The following is a 21,258-nucleotide window of genomic DNA, read 5'->3' on the forward strand; positions in this document are numbered from 1 at the left end:
CTTCCCAACCTCCTCAGAAAGGACTACATCTACCCTGCATTCAGTGATCTGCTCATTGCACCTTTATGGGATGGCTGAATAAGGAAGATGAGTATTGCTGGGAGTCCGTCCAACAGGTCCTACTTAATAATAGGAAGCTTTCTACTAGAACACCCTACTTGGCAAAATGGAAGAGGTTTTCCATGTCATCTTTGGCCCATGGGGACCTGTCCAGCAGAGGCTTCCATCCAGGACATCTTAGAGTACCTGTTACATCATCAAGAATTGGGCATAGCACTCAATTCTCTGAGGGTATGTCTACAGTACAGGATTATTCCGATTTTACATAAACCTGTTTTGTAAAACAGATTGTATAAAGTCGAGTGCACGCGGCCACACAAAGCACAATAATTCGGCGGTGTGAGTCTGTGTACCAAGGCTAGCGTCAATTTCTGGAGTGTTGCACTGTGAGTAGCTATCCCATAGCTATCCCATAGTCCCCGCAGTCACCCCCGCCTGTTGAGATCCGAATGCATGATGGTGCAAAAACAGTGTCGTGGGTGATTCTGAGTAAATGTCACTCAATCCTTCCCCTGTGAAAGCAACGGCAGACAATCATTTCGTGCCCTTTTTCTCTGGATTGCCCTGGCAGACGCCTTAGCATGGCAACCATGGAGCCTGTTTTGCCTTTTGTCACTGTCACCGTATGTGTACTGGATGCTGCTGACAGAGGCGGTACTGCAGTGCTACACAGCAGCATTCATTTGCATTTGCAAGGTAGCGGAGATGGTTACCATCCCCTATTGCACTGTCTGCCATTGTAAATTGGCGTTGAGATGATGGTTATCAAGCATTTTGTACCGCCTGCTGCTGTCATGGATGCTCCTGGCTGGCTTCGCTGAGGTCAGCCGGCGGCACATGGACAAAAATGGGAATGACTCCCCGGGTCATTCCTTTCTTTGTTTTGTCTAAAAATAGTCAGTCCTGCCTAGAATATAGGGCAAGTCTACTAGAGAACCAGAGAGCACAGCCGCTCCAGGTCAAAGCCCCAGAGGTCCCGCAGAAATGATGAGCTGCATGTCATTCTAGGGGGTGTCTCTGCAACAACCCCACCTGTTGCTTCCCTCCTCCCGCACCCCTCCTGGGCTACCGTGGCAGTGTTCCCCCCATGTGTGTGATGAAGTAACAAAGAATGCAGGAATAAGAAACACTGACTTTTTAGTGAGATAAAATGAGGGGGAGGCAGCCTCCCGCTGCTCTGATAGTCCCGGGAGTACAGAATCTTTTCTTTAGACACAAAAGGAGGGGGAGGGGGGCACTGATGAAGCTCAGGCTCCAGCTGCTATGATGAAGACGGTTACCCAGCATTTTGTACCGTCTGCCAGGAATGACAGGGATTCATTCCCATTTTTACCCAGCACCCCAGCCGACCTCACTGAGGCCAGCCAGGAGCACTCATGAGATGATGACGAGGACGGCTATCAGTCATTTTGTACTGTACCGTCTGCCACCAGGGAGAGGAGGGGAGGGGAGAGGATGCTGCTGTTTAGCGCTGCAGCAACCTGTCTACCAGCAGCATCCAGTAGACATACGGTGACATTGAAAAGTGGCGAGAAACGATTTTCCCTTTTATTTGAGGGAGGGAGGGAGGGGGGTAAATTGATTACATATTCTCTGTACTACTGCCGACAATGTTTTTGACCCTTCAGCATTGGGAGCTCAGCCAAGAATGCAAATGCTTTTCCGAGACTGCGGGGACTGTGGGATAGCTCGAGTCCTCAGTCCCCGCTCCCTCCCTCCATGAGTGTCTATTTGATTCTTTGGCTTTCCGTTACGCTTGTCACACAGCACTGTGCTGTGGACTCTGTATCATAGCCTGGAGATTTTTTCAAATGCTTTGTCATTTCATCTTCTGTAACGGAGCTCTGATAGAATAGATTTGTCTCCCCATACAGCGATCAGATCCAGTATCTCCCGTATGGCCATGCTGGAGCTCTTTTTGGATTTGGGACTGCATCGCCATCCGTGCTGATCAGAGCTCCACGCTGGGCAAATAGGAAATGAAATTCAAAAGTTTGCCGGGCTTTTCCTGTCTACCTGGCCAGTGTATCCAAGTTCAGATTGCTTTCTAGAGCGTTCACAATAGTGCACTGTGGGATACTGCCCGGAGGCCAATACTGTCGATTTGTGGCCATAGTGACCCTAATCCGACATGGCAATACCGATTTCAGCACTACTCCTCTCATCGGGGAGGAGTACAGAAACCGGTTTAAAGAGCTCTTTATTTCGATATAAAGGGCCTTGTTGTGTGGACGGGTGCAGGGTTAAATTGATTTAATGCTGCTAAATTCAGTTTAAATGCATAGTGTAGACCAGGTTTGCGAATGCACTTAGCAGCAATATCAGTGTTTTGTCCACCTATCCAAGGAAAATTGGTTTTCTCCAGTGCAAGGTGACACGATCTCTGAAAGGGCTTCTCCACTTGCATCCTCCAGTCCGAGAGCCGAACCCTTTGTGGGACCTGAACACTGTTTTAACGGCTCTAATGGGGTCTCCATTCGAGCCCCTTGCTTCCTGTCTTCTGCCTGTTCTGTGTCAAAAAACTGCTTTCTCGATAGCCATTACCTCTGTCAGAAGGGCGTGTTAGTTACAGGCCCTGATGTCTGGGCCTCCTTACATGCAGTTCTTCAGGGACATGGTTACGCTTCAGCCACTCCCAAAGTTTGTATCCAAGGTGGTTTGTTTCATTTGAACCAAGCGATGTATTTGCCTGTATTTTTTCCTAATCTGCATTCTTCCACGAAGTAGCAACGCCTCCATATCCTTGACGTTAGATGCTGTCTATCCTTCCATCTGAACAGGACTGAACAATTTCGGGCTTCACTTTGCCTGTTTGTACGTACGGACTGCATGAAAGGACAAGCTGTCTCTGAGGAGACAGTCTCTAGATGGCTAATGTCTTACATTAAGACAGCATATGAAATAGCATCAGCTATGCCTCCTCAGCTGATTCAGGGACATTTGATCAGAGATGGGCAATGTCAGTGGCATTCCCAAATGACACGTCCATATTGAACATTTGTAGGGCAGCCATGTGGTTGTCCATGCATACATTTATGGACCATTATGTGATTACCACTTCTTCCAGAGCAGACAATAATGTTGGAAGAGTGGTCCTGTGATCCTTGCTCAAGTAGACTTGAGCCGTGCTTCTGGATGGAGGTACTACTTGAAGTCACCTACTTGGAATACATTTCTGCATCTACTCGAAGAAGAAGAAACAGTTACTTTCTGTGACTGTGGTTCTTCAAGATTTGAGGAAGACTTGAATTCCACAACCCACCCTCCATCCCCTCTGCCTTGGTGTCTTTTCCTGGGCTTTTGGTGTAAATCCCGTTCTTGGTAATGGGTAAGCCAAGGAAGGGGCTACAGGCCTGAGGCATGAGCACCACACGTCCTACGAGTATTGCTAGGCAAAAGTCTCTGGCTCCAATGTGCATGTGGACCTTCTTGGAATACACGGCTGCATCATATTTTGGAGTACAACAGTTAGTTGTTAGTTAGTACAACAGTTAGTTGTTAGTTAGTAAGTAACTGTTTCTTTTTACTATTAAAACTACTAATCCAAACATCTTCTAAATTGGCCTGATTTCTAAGCCATGGTGAAATCCATAATTTAACAATGATTAATATTTGGTATCAGCAGACTTGTCTTCAAAAGTATGCATTTAGTTAGCTGCACACAATGTGCACTGCATGTCTTAAAGTCTGTGCCTATAAGCTAAATAAAAATTTGCATATATTTAGTGTGGCCTATTCTAATTCTCAAACTTTGTTAAATCAAACGCAATTTTTTCAAAACTGTTCTCATCCTCAGGGATGACTGTCCATGCCAAGTTACAGCTGTTTTTGTTGGAATCCTGTCTAACAATAAGAAACTATGGTTAGCATGTTTTTTAGAAAAGGAAATTGTTTTGTTTTTTAAACCCTCAATGAAATAAGATATCTGAAAGTATGTATCTTCTGTTGCCTGTGAATAGGTAGGATGTTCCTATTTATTGGAATCCTGCTTCTGAAATACAGTGCAGGAACACATTAAATGTTGTACAGAATTTCTATAAGGACAAAAATATCATAGTTGCATGCTAGTGAGTGAAGAATTAGTGCCATAAGTTAAAATGCTAGCCAAAGTGAAGGAATTAGAAATTCTTTTGAAATGTATCACAGCAATTAAATCTTCCTCTACTCCTCCTGACAACCTCCAAAACCACTGAAGATTTGGACAGGGAATGGGAACTTTACATCTACAAATATTGTTAGAATTAATTTAACATTCTTAACTAGTTGTCAGCTGTTTGAATATCTAAATTCCATTTGTTTCCATTATTTTCCCCATGAACAGTGACTCTTCAAGTAGATATTCTGACTGGATAGCTGATGCAGGGATAAATCTCAAGCCTCCTGTACGAACATCTCGACGCAAAGCTATCAGATATTGTAGTACTTCAGAAGATGAAGTATCAGCAGAGAAATCTTTTCCTCCAAAGAGAAGAAGAAAAAGAAGGAAAAAACCCAAACCAAAAAAGCAGGAAGAGGTATTATACTGTTCATTCCTTCTGTTCACTTAATTCTTCATCGATATCTCTTTTTGTTTTAAATCTCTTGTACCTGGACTTTATGGAGTTTGTATACATTACCTCCGTATTAGGCAGAGGTGTTTGTGATATTATTAACTGTGGTTGTCTTAAAGTTAACTTGGGCTCCTTCACCTTTTCAAGACTTTTTGCCTCCCAACAACATTACATTGTCTAATTAAATTTTATGGACTTTGCTTTACAACAGGTAACTAAAGCCTCCGCACCATTATGGGGTCTAAACAGATGTTTTTTCTTACCCTCTACCACTTTTATAGCAGCTTTGAATACAAAAGCAAGGAATGCACATATTTAAGGGTTTTATTTGTTTAGATTTTAGAATACTTTTGGTGCTTTTCTGAATTTTAAATCCGTTTTTGATACAAAAACATCAAAAAACAAATTAATTGAACTGCCATTTTAATATCCTCAACACAAACCTTTCCATATCCAGCTGATCCACTTATAAGCCTGCCACTGTTTTTCAGTGCCTATTTGAAAATTCGGATGCCTAGAAGGCCAGAAATCTGGGCTTGAGAATTGTGACCCTGGAATTTGGTTGTTCTTCAAAATGTCTTTATTTTACATTGAAGGGGCTCTAACTCTGACATCTCCACTGATTACAGTTGTAATAATATTACGTTAGAGAGCAGATGTGTCTTCCTTGGTAACCAGTTCCCAAACCATTGAAAGCTTTGTTTAAAACCAACACTTCAAACTCTGTTGAAAGTTATTCGCAGGCAGTAAAGGCAGAATAGACTGATGTAATGTTCTGTCCGCATGCTGTACTGCTTAATAGACAGGTGATTGCATTCTGCACCAGCTTCACTTTCTGAATCTTTTCAAGGTATGCCTCACATAGAATGCACTATAGTAATTCAACAGTCCTAGAATAACCAGGGCAAATTCTGCATCCAAAGTGAAGTGTCATTCTCCTAGTCAAACATCACATGGTTCACCATACTTGATATGGGATAAGAACTTTTTTAATAAATTAAAGAAAATAACTGGTTAGAACCTCAGCCCTGTCACCAAACGGGTGTAAATAATCATTCATTTAAATAACTTAAGTATTCAAAACAGCACAAATATTAAATGGTTTATAGGCCTTGTGCTTGCCCTCTGCACAGGGTGGGAATTTTAACCTGAATTCCTTGGTAAATTCTAAAGTGGTAGAAAATAGCATTCTGTAATAATGTGGAGAACTGGAATCTTTAAGCGCTTCAGGTGATTTTGCAACTCCTTATAGCCAGGGCCAGAGCGTGCCTTTCGAATATGTCATCATACAGTATAAAATGTATGGTGATCTATATGTAAGTCTGTTTTTTCTCAAAGATTATATAATCACCTTTGATTCTGAATATTAGTTTTGAAGTGGCAGATATATAATAAATTGGAATTTCTTTGCTTTAAGCTACACTTGGTACATATTTAAATAGTCTGAAGGTTTTTTGTTTAATAAAATGACATATATACATAATTAATATGTAGTTGCCAGACAGTGCACAACGGAACAGCAGTTTAAAAAATTAGAGAAGTCTTTTTGACAGTCACATTAAGAACTACCATGCAGCTCTGAAAGAACTGTGCCCTACAAGTTTATTGGGAGTAAAATACTTTATGGTTGACAAACTTAATGATGACAATGGAAGAACTGCAAATATAGGGAGAACCAGAATACCAGACTTGAGTATCAAAATGTGGGCTTTAGGAGATTTTTGGTTTTAAGGTTTTGTATAGAGCTTAATTTATTATTGTTTCATGGTATTAGCTTTGTGTAGACTTTAGAAGAAATTCTTGGATAACAAGTTTTCATGACACTACACTAAGAACATAATTTATAATGTATAACTATCCTGTTTGTCAGAATGTGCAGAATAGTACTCCCACGCAACCAGTAAACGAAGACGTGTTATATGACTACCATCCTCCTGTTTGGATAACTGACACAGCACTTCGAAAATCTCCTTTTGTTCCCCAAATGGGAGATGAGGTGAGAGACTTTGCTCAAAAAGTGCTATAAAATTTTAGATTAACTAAAAGTTAACATAGCAACTGGCACTAAATACAGAAAAACATGTACTTTAGTGTTTCAAGTAAATAATTATTCGGTGGATTTTTATTTTTACAGGTAATATATTTTCGACAGGGTCATGAAGCTTATATTGAAGCAGTCAGAAAAAATAATATTTATGAACTAAATCCCCACAAGGAGCCATGGAGAAAAATGGTCCTTAGGGTAAGAATATATTGAGGTTGTTACATGTTCAGTACTGATGATGTGTGTTTAACAGTTTACATTAGCATTTTAAATTTTGTATAAATATAACTAGTGAGGATTTAGCTTTGTAACTTCCCTTTAATGTTTTCCTACCAACGTAAAGGAGGAAGAAAACTTTCTTCAGTCATCAAAGAAACCTTCAAAATTGCCCATGGGAGGCCTGGACTTCACTGAAATAAAAACATAAATCTTGTTTTGTTTTAAAAAGGGTACAGACTCTATGTAAGGATTTGGTTGTCTCCCAATAAAATCTCATATACAGTATTTAACACTATTGGCTTTTTGAGTGGTAAAACTATTCAGATATTTTATATAAGAAAACTAAACTAAAGATTGTGCCTCTAGGATAGGGCTGAAACTTAATGGAATTTATTGCTTTCATTTTTGTTTGTTATAGGATCAAGAACTGGTAAAAATTGTTGGGATACGATATGAAGTTGGTCCTCCTACACTGTGTTGCCTGAAGCTTGCTTTTATAGACCATGCCACTGGAAAACTTTCAGACAAATCATTTTCTCTCAAGTATGTGTTTCTCTGCTGAAAGCATATGCTAGAGAATAATTTTTTTTAAAGAGCCATTCCTTAGTTTTTTCCTCTACGCAACGTAGCATAATATATAATATGACACACAAATGAAAGCTAATTTTATTTTTTATCTAGATACCATGATATGCCAGATGTCATTGACTTTCTTGTATTGCGTCAGTTTTATGATGAAGCACGACAAAGGAATTGGCAAGCTTGTAAGTCTTCACCTTTCAAGTGTCTGGCAATATAGTTTTAGAATACAAACATTTTCCATTGTGGCTAGCTTCTGAGAACGTTATGTACAATTCATTGTGTTGACATTGATTTAAAAGGTTCTGTGTGGCTTGTGTCCTGACTATCATAGATTTCCAACAGCTCTCCATCATCAAATGCTCCACTGTTGCACTTGAGGTCAGCTGAGACCCTTTTGCAAACAGTTTCTAGAGATTTGAACATCTGAATGCTGGAGTTAGACATTGATGGAGAGACCTGGACTATGAAATGGAGTTTATTGCGTCCTAAACTCTTTGGTATTGTAGAGCAAGGGTCTGGCCTTCAGTTCATAGTGTTAAGGCTTATCTGTTTTTTCAGGCATTTGCCTCATTGTGATTGAAGTCATACAGGTTTTTTTATATATAGTAGAATACTCAGCACCTTTAATGGTGCATGCCTTCTACACTGAAACATATATTTAACATCTTGTTATTTGCATACTACTATATGTTTGGATTTTAGAGCTTACTGTGAATGATAATGTACACTACTTTGTGTAGTCGGTTATTTTTCCTTTATCTAGTGTCTGTTTTTTAAAGTAGATATTTATACTTTTAAACCATAATATACTATTGGAGGTCAAACTAGATGATCATGATGGTCCCTTCTGACATTGAGTCTGAGCCTATTCATTAGTTTTCTCCCCGGTAATTCCATCCTCACAAAAAAGCATAATTAAAAACTTTTGGTTACCAGAATATGTATCTGAGTGGGGAAATGGTTCTTTCTCTTACAGCTGATAGATTCCGATCCATTATTGATGATGCTTGGTGGTTTGGAACAGTGTTGGGTCAAGAGCCATATCAGCCACAGTATCCAGATAGTCACTTTCAGTGTTACAGTGTTAAGTAAGTACAGAGGCCTTTAAAATGTTTATTTACACAGTATAAATCCTGGCTTATATTAGTGGGCTGTAGGTGTAAGATCCACAAAATATTGTTGGTTGAAAACATAAAAGTCTGTTAGCAAACGTCTTTTAAGCACTATGTGAATGTATTGCCAAAATGCAGTAACTTTTTCATGAATAGTAACTTGCTCAACACAAATTGTATTCTATATTTGTGAAAGAGAGGAACCTCCTATTTTCAGTAATAACTTACAAATTATGGGTTCTTCTTCGAGTGCTTGCTCATATCCATTCCAATTAGGTGTGTGCGCGCCATGTGCACGTCCATCAGAAGATTTTTACCCTAGCAACACTCGGTGGGTTGGCTGGGCGCCCCCTGGCGTGGCGCCGCTATGGCACCGAATATATACCCCTGCCGACCCGTCCGCTCCTCAGTTCCTTCTTACCGCCCGTGTCGGTCGTTGGAACAGTGGAGCGCAGCTTAGCTGATCTCCACCTCCCTAGCTTTTCGCTCGTTCTAATACTTATTGTGTATATAGTTTATTCTCTGTAGTTCCAGTTAATAGATTTTTGTAAATGTAGTTAGTGTATATAGTTCGGAGGGTCGGGGATTAGCCCTTTCCCTCTCCCGATGCTCAGGCCCATGCCTGGCTCACCGGGTTTCAAGCCGTGCTCGGCCTGCCGCCGGCCGATGCCCATAGGAGACCCCCACGACTCCTGCCTCAAGTGCTTGGGGGAATCCCACCTTGCAGACAAGTGCCGGATCTGCAAATCGTTCAAGCCGCGGACGAAGAAGGAGCGGGACTTTCACCTTAAGCAGCTCCTAATGGAGGCAGCCCTCACTCCTTCACCTTCGGCACCAGCTGCCGGACAGTCCGCGCTGGGGATAAGTGCCTCATCGGTACCGGAGAGTGCTGGCACCGCGAAGACAGCTCGGCACCAGCTGTCACCGGCCCAGAAACTGGCCCGGCACTGCTCCCTCTCCCTGCGTGCCAAGAAGCTTAAAGCTCCTGCAGCCCCACTATCTGCACCGCAGTCTGAGCAGGAATCTAAGCCGAGCCGCACAGCACCACTAACTGCCTCGGCACCGACAATCTCCGCACCGTTGATTCCGGCCGTGCAAGAGCCGTCAAGTCCGGTGCATGACAGCTCCCCGGCACATGCTTCGGTAGAGCTTCTCGTTCCCACTACGCCAGAGACATTTGCTACGGCGAGGGAATTTATTGCGTTAACGGAGCCCGCCCTGCCTCAACCCCTGGCACTGCCAGTGCGGGTTATTCAATTGACAGGCAAGCCTGCCATGGTAAGACCACCTTCCATCGGCACCTCAGGCAGACAGCACTCAAGATCGAGGTCCCACCAGTATTCTCGATCTCCTCATCGCTCCAGATCCAGGCGCTGCTCGCAGTCCCGGTACTGATCTCCTTGGTACCGGTCGCACTCGCGGCACCACTCGAGGTCCCGCTCACCGGACCGATACTCCAGGCACTGGTCCAGCTCCCGGCACCGTTCGGACCGCAGCTGCTCTCATCATAGGGCATCAAGATCCCGGCTGACCTCCCTGCACCGTGCTGGTCGCAGGTCCCGATCACGCTCTCGGTACTGGTACGGATCCCGGTACCGCTCTCCGGTGCGGCACGAAATACGGTACCCTAGAGACAGGGCTTATCCTCAAACGGCCTCCGCTCCGCCATGGCCATCGAGGCACGCGTCTGAATCATCGCACGCTGATAGTGCCGCCTCTCCCGATTCAGACGCATAGCCGGGTTCTCCATGAGGCTCAAGGTCCAGACCAAGATCCTTATCAGTGGTCCTTTTGGACGCCTTGGGCATATGAGGCCCAAGGCGAACCCACGGTACCATCATGTTCCGCCCCATTGGAACATCGTGTACTGGAGGCCACTATTAGCCGCCCCCTCTCCAGCGGGTACAGATCACTCTCCTCAGGCACCGGACCCTCAGGTCCTCCCGGACCCTGACGTACCTCCGGACCAAGAGTCCCTATAGGAACCACTGGTACCGAGTCTGTCGTTGTCCTCTTCACCCGACGAGGCAGTGGCCGGTACATCCTCCTCGGGCCTGCCCCCAATCGACCTCCGAGCTCACCAGGACCTTTTGAGGCGAGTTGCCTTAAATATCAATCTCCAGGTGGAGGAGGTCCCAGAGGTTGAAGACCCGATGATAGACATACTGTCGGCGGATGCCCCAACCCGCGTAGCTTTGCCTTTTATATGCGCCATCCAAGCCAAAGCGGACACAATCTGGCAATCGCTGGTGTCTGTCCCTCCTACGGCCAGAGAGGTGGAAAGAAAGTATATGGTACCCTCCAAAGGGTATGAATACCTATATACCCACCCTTCTCCATGCTCCCTGGTGGTTCAATCCATCAATGAGCAAGAACGCCATGGCCAGCAAGCCCCCGCCCCAAAATCGCAGGCGGCTAGGCGGATGGACCTGTTGGGACGTAAAGTCTACTCTGCAGGGGGCCTCCAACTCAGGGTGGCGAACCAACAGGCCCTGCTCAGTAGATGTAATTATAACACCTGGCAGTCGATGGGTAAGTTCACTGAGCTGGTCCCACCAGAGTCCCGCCAGGAATTCCAAGCCCTTCTCGATGAAGGAAAGAGAGTGGCGCGGACGTCCCTGCAGGCCACCCTCGACACTGCAGATTCGGCAGCCAGAACCGTGGCCTCGGGAATTACGGTGAGGAGGATCTCGTGGCTGCAAGTGTCAGGTCTACCTCCTGAACTGCAACACACCATCCAGGACCTGCCGTTTGAAGGCCAGGGCCTTTTCTCTCAGAAAATGGACCCTAGGCTACAGAGTCTTAAGGGCAATCGGGTGATCATGCGTTCCCTTGGGATGCACACCCCACAAACCCAATGGAGGTCCTTCCATAGCCAACCTCAGCACCCTTACTCCCCGCCCAGACCGTGACAAGACTTTGGCAGAAGGAGCGGTTGCGGGAACCGCAGATGACAATCTGGGTCCCAAGGCGGACACAATACCGGTCCCGCCAAACCAGCTACGGGCCCGAAAGTGAACTTTTGAAGGTGCGCCCGAGAGCAGAGCACCAGTCCTTCTCCAGGATCCCCTTCAGTTTTCCAACCATCTTTCCTCCTTCCTCCCTGCGTGGTCCCAATTAATGGGATCGTTGGGTCCTACGTATGGTGGAATTTGGATACCACCTCCAATTTATTTTGCCCCCTCCCTCTCACCCCCCTCCTCATCCCTCTTCAGGGACCCTTCTCACTAGCAATTCCTCTGGCAAGAGGTTCTCACACTCCTCTTGATCGGAGCTATAGAGGAGGTACTGGAGGAATTGAGGGGCAGGGGATTTTACTCCAGATATTTCCTAATCCCCAAAGCAAAAGGAGGTCTTTGACCCATCCTGGACCTGCAAGGACTCAACATGTTTTAAAAAAAAAGTTGAAGTTCTGCATGGTATCCCTGGGGACCATTATCCCTTCCTTGGATCCCGGGGACTGATACGCTGCTCTCGACATGAAGGACGCATATTTCCATATCACTGTTTATCCCCTGCACAGACAGTACCTACGGTTTACGGTGCATCACCAACATTTCCAATTTGTGGTCCTTCTGTTTGGCCTCTCTGCGGCCCCTCGCATCTTTACAAAGTGCATGGTGGTAGTGGCTGCCTTCCTCCGTCGTCAGCGAATACATGTTTTTCCTTACCTAGACGACTGGCTTATTCGACGGACCTCCGAGGCACAGGTCACCTGACACATAGCCATCATCATGGACCTATTCGAGACACTGGGCCTGATGATCAATCTAGAGAAGTCTGCTCTCATGCCCACTCAAAGAATAGAATTCATTGGGGCCATTCTAGACACCAAACTCGCAAAAGCCTGCCTGCTACTGCCCCGGTTTCAGGCACTAGTCCTGTTATAAAAAGCCTCCAAACCTTTCCGACGACCTTGGCTCGCATCTGTCTGGGCCTCCTCAGTCACATGGCCGCATGTACCTTTGTAACCAAGCACGCAAAACTATGCATGCATCCCCTTCAAACCTGGCTCGCCTCAGTGTACCATCCAGGCAGAGATACCATAGACATGGTGGTCACCATTCCTCAGAGCATCTTAGATTTCCTCAAATGGTGGCTAACACCCTCCCTGGTTTGTGCAGGACTGCCATTCCATCTGAGGCAGCCGTTGGTGTCCCTAACGATGGGCGTATCGTCTCTTGGCTGGGGGGCTCATCTAGACCATCGTCACATGCAAGGCCTCTCGTCATCTCAAGAGCTAGCGTTGCACATAAACGTCCGGGAGCTGAGAGCAGTCCACCTGGCATGCCAGACGTTTCTACAACATCTGCAAGGTCGTTGTGTTTCAGTGCTTACCGACAACACAACGGCCATACACTACATAAACAAACAAGCAGGGAGGGACTCGATCCTCCCCCCTTTGTCAGGAGGCAATCCAATTGTGGGAATTTTGCATAGCCCAATTGATAGACCTTGTAGCATCGTTCCTTCCGGGAGTCCGGAACACCCTGGCAGACCATCTCAGCAAATATTTTCGGTCTCACGAGTGGTCGCTTCGCCCTGACATTCTACGTTCCATCTTCCAGAAGTGGGGCTTTCCCCACATAGACCTCTTCGCTTTCCGCGACAACAGGAAGTGCCAGAAGTTCTGCTCCTTCCAAGGTCTCACCCTGGGCTCGATATTGGACGCCTTCCTAATCTCATGGAAGAACCAGCTGCTGTACGCCTTTCCACCCTTCCCACTGGTGCACAGGGTTCTCTTAAAGTTCCACAGGGACAGGGATCGCCTGATCCTGATGGCCCCTGCGTGGCCCCGACAGCACTGGTACACCACGTTGCTGGACCACTCGATAGCCAACATGATCCCTCTGCCCCTGCATCAGGATCTTATAACGCAGGACCACGGCAGGCTTCACCACCCAGACCTACAATCCCTCCATCTCACAGCGTGACTCCTGCATGGTTAACCCAGTCGGAGTTACGTTGCTCTGCCCCAGTGCAAGAAGTACTCCTGGGTAGCAGAAAACCTTCCACCCAGTCTACGTACTTGGCCAAGTGGAAGCGATTTTCTTGCTGGTGTCAAACACTAAATGTAACACCCACGGAGGTTCCCATTCCCACTATATTGGACTACCTCTGGTATCTTAAACAGCAAGGCCTCGCTATCTCATCATTGCAAGTGCGTTTGGCGGCTATTTCTGCTTTCAACCCCGGAGAAGGTACTTACTCCGTCTTCTCCCACCCTATGGTCTCGAGGTTCCTCAAAGGTTTGGAGTGTCTATACCCCCTAGTACGACACCCTGCCCCTTCCTGGGACCTCAGCTTGGTCCTGACGAGACTTATGACTCCTCCATTCGAGCCATTGGCGACTTGCTCGCTCCTGTATTTGTCATGGAAAACAGCCTTCCTTGTGGCCATCACATCGGCTAGGAGAGTCTCTGAGCTTCGGGCTCTGATGGTGGACCCACCATACATGGTGTTCCACAAAGACAAGGTGCAGTTACGTCCACATCCGGCGTTCCTCCCTAAAGTAGTCTCGGCCTTTCATCTCAACCAGGACATATTCCTCCCGGTCTTCTTTCTCAAACCGCATACATCTCGTAGAGAACAGCAGTTGCATTCCCTCAACGTCCATAGGGCACTTGCCTTCTACATTGACCGAACGAGACCCTTCCGCAAAACACCCTAACTTTTTGTGGCAGTGGCAGATTGGATGAATGGCCTACCTGTCTCTTCTCGGAGAATTTCATCATGGGTAACGGCGTGCATCCGTACTTGCTATGATCTAGCTCATGTCTCTCCGGGACGTATTACTGGTCATTCTACCAGGGCTCAGGCCTCATCGGCCGCCTTCCTAGCTCGAGTACCCATCCAGGAGATATGTCCAGCAGCTACGTGGTCTTCAGTACATACCTTCTCTTCCCATTGTGCCCTGGTGCAACAATCCAGAGAGGACGCAGCCTTCGGCTCTGCGGTTCTACACACTGCAGTATCTCACTCCGACCCCACTGTCTTGGTAAGGCTTGGGATTCACCTAACTGGAATGGATATGAGCAAGCACTCAAAGAAGAAAAGACAGTTACTCACCTTTGTAACTGTTCTTCGAGATGTGTTGCTCATATCCATTCCAAAACCCGCCCTCCTTCCCCACTGTCGGAGTAGCCGGCAAGAAGGAACTGAGGAGCCAACGGGTAGGCAGGGGTATATATTCAGTGCTATAGCGGTGCCATGCCAGGGGGCGCCCAGCTGACCCACCGAGTGTTGCTAGGGTAAAAATCTTCCGACGGACGTGCACACGGCGCGCACACACCTAATTGGAATGGATATGAGCAACACATCTCGAAGAAGAATTGTTACAAAGGTGAGTAACTGTCTTTTATTGAATCTTCTCCGTGGAATAGCTAAGGAAGATATCTTTTAAAAAAAAACAAACAAAAAAAACCACACACAGCTTCAGTAGTCCAAACTAACACAATGGAAATGAATTATTTTGGATTTTAATATTTGTAGGTTTAGTTTCTGTATTTGTTCTGTACAGCTCTTGCCAGCTTTATATGTATTAATATTCAAATATTGGCTCCAGAACAAAATTGACTAAGATATGCTCATATATTCTTAAACTTAATTTTAATATGTAAAATGGTATGTAGTGTGCAAACTCACTGAGTGGCAGATACAGAAGTAAAAATATTTTTGGAAGCAAAGTATACCTCAAGTATTTAATTTTATTATCTATTCCCTTGTAGCTTAAAATCCAAAATATGTTTGTCATGTGCTAGTCAACCTCCTTTATCACTGCAATAGTTTTTGTTCTTGAGAAGGACTAGTGTATGGAGCTGCTTTTTGGTCTCTCATTCAGTGACATTTGCAACATGTGAGAAGACAGCTGTCAGCCTTTATTTCTATCATCCCCCTCCATACTACAACCGTGTTAAATCTGTAATATATGTGCTATCTTACAACAGGGTAAGGTTTAGGCAGCTTTGCTTTACCCAGCTGCATGCATGCAAAAATCTTTTGTCACCTCTTCTACTCAAAAGCAACCTGTGCTTCTATCCATAATGGAAATTTCCTGCTTTGTCAGCAGTCCTGTGCTGTCCTTTTATTTAATCATCTTTGCATACTATTTCAGCTCCTCTAAACTTCCTGTTATTTCTGCTATCAATAAGGTATATGCAGCTAAATCACTGTTATAATGGGTCAAAATGTCAGGCGAAATGGTGGTTCTGTCCCCAGCTCTGCCCACAAGCTACTTTTTTGCTTTTGACTAAACACCAGATTGGTAGCCAGTAGTATCGACAGATGAATAATGCACAAATAATTAGTGGGGCCTCACAGCAGCACTATAATTAGACATGTGGTTAGTGTACCCTTCAATCCATTCAAGATGCCAGAGTACAGAATGCAGGGTCCACAATCTCCATCGGCTCCATAAATCTGCTGTTACCTATATTTCTTTGAGCCTTTGAAACCCTGCTTTCCCCTGACCCCCAGTTCTTCATTTGAAATACCACTTATTTGCAAAAGGCTAATAGCAGGGGAGAAATGCAGCAATATCAAAGTGGCTGAAATTGCTGTATGACTATACTTGTCCTCTGTAGACCACCATGGGATGAATTGAACCAGCTCATGGTAGCTTGGCAAGTCAGTAGTGGTTTTTTGGATGTGGGGTCTTGTATTTGGAATCTGGGACGCTAAGAAAGTTGCTTCAGTTTAAATAGATTTAAAAGACAGTTTTAAACTGACGCAAACTCCTATGTGTAGACACTTTTTTTAAAATCTGTTTACATCTGGTTTATACCAACTTAACTTTATATCCATTTAACTACATCAGTTAAAAAAACATTAGTTATAGGGTGAGCTGCACCTCTGTCCATTTTTGATCTCTGAGTATGACCCCCTCAGGTGTTAAGCCTTGTATCTTTACCTGTGTTTGGGGTGGAATTTTCAGTTTTCCCAGGAGCCAGTTACAGTACCCTTTGTATGAAAGGTCATTAACTACAGGTTTTGCTGGGTTTGAGAATCTGATATTCTTCCCTTCAGGAGCTTGTGACCAGACAACCTTATTAAAATAAGTCTCATTTCTTTAGCAGTCAGAGCAAAGCTTTAGAGAAAAAAGGATATTAAAACAATCTACGTGCATGTCTATCTTGCCTGAAGTCCTACTATTCCATGATGCAGACCTCGGCACAGGCATGGCTTCTCCAGACTGCCCCAAATGGCTCCTGCATCTGTCTGATATTCCCCCACCCCAAGATGTTTTTAACACTTGTTGAGTTTTGTTCCCTTGTGTTTGCGGGGCCTCAGTCATTCTTGGTAAAATCCAATTTTGTAGACTGGACAGTCAGTCACCAAAGCTAGTAGCTTTGGCATTATCCCTTAAATTATAAGTGATCATTGATAGGTAGTTGTGTTGAGCCATTCTTCCCATTCATGCCTGGATCCAGACAATTCTGAGTTTTAAAAAAAAATTCATAAAATTAACAGCATTCCCAATAACCAAACCAGCATACAGTATTCATAAATTTCACTAGTTCCATATTATTCACATAGGTGTAAAACAGGTGAAAGTTCTATAAGTAGTCAGTGCTTTTCCCAAAGGCTGGTCTAAATAGTTTTCATACCAATTTCACCGTATTGTTTTATTGGCATTGGTTTTTAAACCAATATAACCCTGATATATAAAGAGCTTATACTGAAATAAGTTATACTGATAAATGTACTTATTGGTATAGTTGCATCCATAGTAGGGGTTTCTAAACCAATATAATTGGTACAAAAACTGAGTAAGCAAGCTCTAAGAAGTCTATAACTTCTATGGTTGCAAAGTAAACCTTCAAACAGCAAACGGAGTGCAAACTGAATACTGATGTCTGCTTGAGTCTGCAGACAGCTTAAAATAATTCTGAGAAGTGTAGATTGCCCTGTTCAGCTAAATGGGTGTTGGTTACAGCACCCAACTATGGTAATTTAAATATCAACATTGTTAGCTATTACATTGCTAATCAAGGCATAAAAAAATCTATACAATCTACAGGAATTTAAATCAATCTCTAATATTCATTTATTAAGTGAATATACTGTTCGATGTGAACCAGACTAACTATTGCTTCCGCCTTCACCTTGTTTGCCTCCAATCCTATCACTTTTGTTTCTTCTTTTCCGTTTACTTTGTGCTATTAGCCTGCTGCTCCCCATGATCGCAACAGTCTTTGTGCTCCACCAAACACCCCATTTCTTGGTCTACCTTCCTCCAAATCCCTCTAATTCCATTTCTTAAAACAATCCTCCTCCATTGACAGTAATATTTGCACTGTCCTTTTTTGTGTACTAGTACCTTGATCTTGTTTGTTGTCTTATTTCAAGTGTAAACTCTTTTTGTAGCAGAGCATACATGATCTGTTTGTAAAGTGCTGTGTGAATTTATAGTGCCAAAAAATGTTCTAAAAGTAGCTAAACTGATTGCTGTTGGCTTTGCTGATTCAGAATTTTAACTATTCGGCAAAACTGTTGTAAATTTTCCTTCAAACCTTCCAATATTTCCTGGGTGCTTGCTTCTATTTACTGTAAATACCTTGTGAAATTTTCAGACGTAAGCTTCAGAATGGGGTGTACATTTGACTTACTTTGTTTGAAATGTTCTTGGTTCGTAACTTAGAGAGACATTTTCTTTGTCTTCCCATTGATGTAGTAGGAGATCAGTTAAGCATTACCTGGAGTAGGAATGCTGTTGTAATTTAAAGCTTTTAAACCAACTATGTTTGCAGTAGATTTGCCTCTAAGAGGGCTTGGCTTGCTCCCTCCTTCCTATATATTTATACTGCAAATTTAATTATGCTTAAAATCAAAGGAAAAATTCCTTACATTTTTTGCAGGGAAACACTTATACTTGAGCATAATTTAATTGTTTTGTTAATTTGCTTGTTGTTTAAACAGATGGGACAATGGTGAAATTGAAAAGCTTAGCCCATGGGACATGGAGCCAATTCCTGATCATGGTATGTGAAAATGAATTAAAAGCCTCTCATCCTCTTGCCTATCTCCAAAATAATTTGTTTCATGCAAGTGGTAATACTAGTCTTGATATTTTCTTATATGGTCCCTGTTACAAAAGTACCTGAGTATAGTCTTATTTTATTATTGTAGGACACTATCATTTTTCATATGATCTTAAGGGTGGAATTGATATAATGGCATAGGTATTCTATTACAGTTAGAGATCTGATAGTTTCCATGAAAACTGGCTTTGAGAGGATGAAAGTGGAAGGAGGAAATTTTTTTCACTTTGAAATCTCTGAATCTGGATATTGGAATTGTCCAAAACTAGCACGTCTTTTTCCGTAAATTCCTCTTACCCCATTCCGCAGAATCACTTGTAGAGAAGGGAAATGGCTGAAGTATGTAGATCACAAAACTTTTAAGTACTCCTATAGGTCAAAATGTATATTCTATTTTAAAAACAAATAGGGAGACAAGTGGAACCAGTCATCAAGCATAGAATCCTGTGGCTGTTCTCAATTTTCTGCAAAGGAGCCTTTGTAACTTTTGTTGTAATTCATAGATTCCATGACCAGAAAGGAGAATTGTGATGATCTAGTCTGACCATCTCCATAACATAGGCCATAGAACTTCCCCAAAATAGTTCCTAGAGCATATCCTTTAGAAAAACATCCAATTTTGATTTAAAATGATGAGTAGTGGAAAATCCACCATAACCCATGGTAAATTGTTCCAGTGGTTAATTGCTTTGCATCAGTTTTCTTCCTGCTTTCTTGTAGATGTGTTGAACTAATTAAGGCTGTTTTAAAAATTCTAATCTTCTTGGCTTGTGCCAAGATTCCTGCATTAATCATAACCACACAACTCAGGTTTATAATCAAATATAATGAAATATGCACTCTGTACAGTCAGCAAAACCTTATAATAAATGACTAAGGTGTATCTAAGGTTACTACTAGAATGAAAATCAGTTTTAATTGTCATCAGACCAGTGGTCCATCTAATCCAGCATCTTGTCACTGTCATTTGTAAGTATTAGATGCTTCAGAAGGAAAGTTCATGAAACCTTGAAGAAGACAATCATGTAATAATCAGCCCAAGGGGAATTTTCTTCCCAATCACCTGAGTTAGGAAATGGCCTCCTTTCCAAGCTCACTGAAACTTTTTTATTCCTATCTAGTGTAGTTGTGGATGTGCTCATCAGCCATGTGTCTGACTAATCCTTTTTTGAAGTTGGCTAAATTCTTGGTCTCAGTGATATCTTGTGATAAGTTCCGCATGTTTGCTCTGTAATGAGCACTTGATTTACATTCTCTATACTGTTCATTATTTTGTATACTCTTCTGTAAACTAAGTAATCTGTATGTTTGCAAAAGCTTTTCTGTGGTTAATTTTATATGCTTCTAATTGGTCCCCTGTCCATGACCTGTATTTTTTGCAGAACAGCTTCTGTCTTCATTTGTTCATCAATAATAGGTTTATGTCCTCCACCTCTGGTATTCAGAGGTAGTCCATTTTTTCTGGAGGCTCTAGAACTAAACACCTTACAGAACAGCAGATATTTTGTCTCTGGCAGCAGAACAAGTTGGTGATTCAGTTTCTCCCAATTGCTTTGTTTTATAACTTCAATTTCTATACATTTTCATGCATTAGCGACATATAATATGTCGTCTTATCCTCCTCTGGATTGGGTATTTGACAGCATTGCGGTTTCAGCCACCTGGATCTGCTGCTGGGATACATCCCCCTCAGGTAATAGCAGAGTTGCCCTACAATCACGGGGCTAAATCTAAGTGGTGATTCTCATGTGAGACAACCATATACAGACTTTGAAGAGTCTGTATGTGCCCTGCCTGTTCACAACACTCAGTCTTAAGAGATGGCTGGTAGTGGTCACAGAATGACTTAGATTGCAAGTTGCCCATGTTGTCCATGAGTGTACAGACACTAATTAATGCCTTATCCAGGGCAACAGATCCATTCATGAGTAGCCAGCTGTGGGAAAGGGTTTACACTCACCAGTTGTTCTAAATCAAGCACATTTTGGACCCAGTGTAAAGAATATGTTCATCCAGCAGTCAAGACAGGTTTGGTAGTGGTCATGAGTAGCCATTTATCTCTAATGGCTTTGGATTGCTGGTGTCATGCATCAGTGTTGTGCCCTGAGTGGAATTTCTTAAAATGAGCCTTCAGAAATTCCTTATGAGATCATGAAGCATGCACCTGGTGCAGTTCAAAATTAGATGCATTCTGATCACATCCAAATGTCCCTTTCTCGGCAACTAAATACAGACATTTTGAAAGTCAAGCCAAATTCCACTCTACACCCTTGCGTGCTCAGTATGGAAGCAAGCTTCCTAGGTTGGGGAACAAAGTTCCAGCTCTCAGAGTACCTAACATTTTAGTTCACATACCCAGCTCTATCTAATAAAAATATAAACCATTGGCCATATGGGATTGGACCTGTGGTCTACTAAGTGCAGTATCCTGTCTGACAGTAGCTAGTACCAGCTGTGTCAGAAGAAGGTTCAAGAAATCCCATAGTGGGCAATTATGGTGGTCACAGGGGAAGCTTCCTCCTACTTCAGGGGTCCCCAATGTGGTGCCGGTTGGGGCATCTAAATGCGCCCGCATCCTGGACGGCGGTTGAGCATCTGCCGAAATGCCACCGAATTTCTGCGGCATTTCAGCAGCGATGCCTCTCGATGAT

The 21,258-nt window shown here is 43.6% G+C and overlaps 1 protein-coding gene across 4 annotated transcripts in view; it reads left to right on the forward strand.

Annotated features, from left to right (window-relative positions):
• Positions 1 to 21,258, forward strand: part of BRWD1 (bromodomain and WD repeat domain containing 1) — a 134,477-nt gene that overhangs the window by 48,641 nt on the left and 64,578 nt on the right. For 3 of the 4 annotated variants that reach the window (XM_030577639.1, XM_030577624.1, XM_030577646.1), the window contains 7 exons: positions 4,382 to 4,574; positions 6,481 to 6,606; positions 6,745 to 6,852; positions 7,292 to 7,416; positions 7,555 to 7,637; positions 8,432 to 8,543; positions 18,486 to 18,547. In XM_030577639.1, the coding sequence (XP_030433499.1) occupies positions 4,382 to 4,574; positions 6,481 to 6,606; positions 6,745 to 6,852; positions 7,292 to 7,416; positions 7,555 to 7,637; positions 8,432 to 8,543; positions 18,486 to 18,547 (809 nt within the window). The remainder of the gene's footprint in view (positions 1 to 4,381; positions 4,575 to 6,480; positions 6,607 to 6,744; positions 6,853 to 7,291; positions 7,417 to 7,554; positions 7,638 to 8,431; positions 8,544 to 18,485; positions 18,548 to 21,258) is intronic. The other variant, XM_030577632.1, reaches the window with a different exon arrangement.

The sequence above is a fragment of the Gopherus evgoodei genome, chromosome 1 (genome assembly GCF_007399415.2).
Source record: "Gopherus evgoodei ecotype Sinaloan lineage chromosome 1, rGopEvg1_v1.p, whole genome shotgun sequence".
NCBI lineage: Eukaryota > Metazoa > Chordata > Testudines > Testudinidae > Gopherus > Gopherus evgoodei.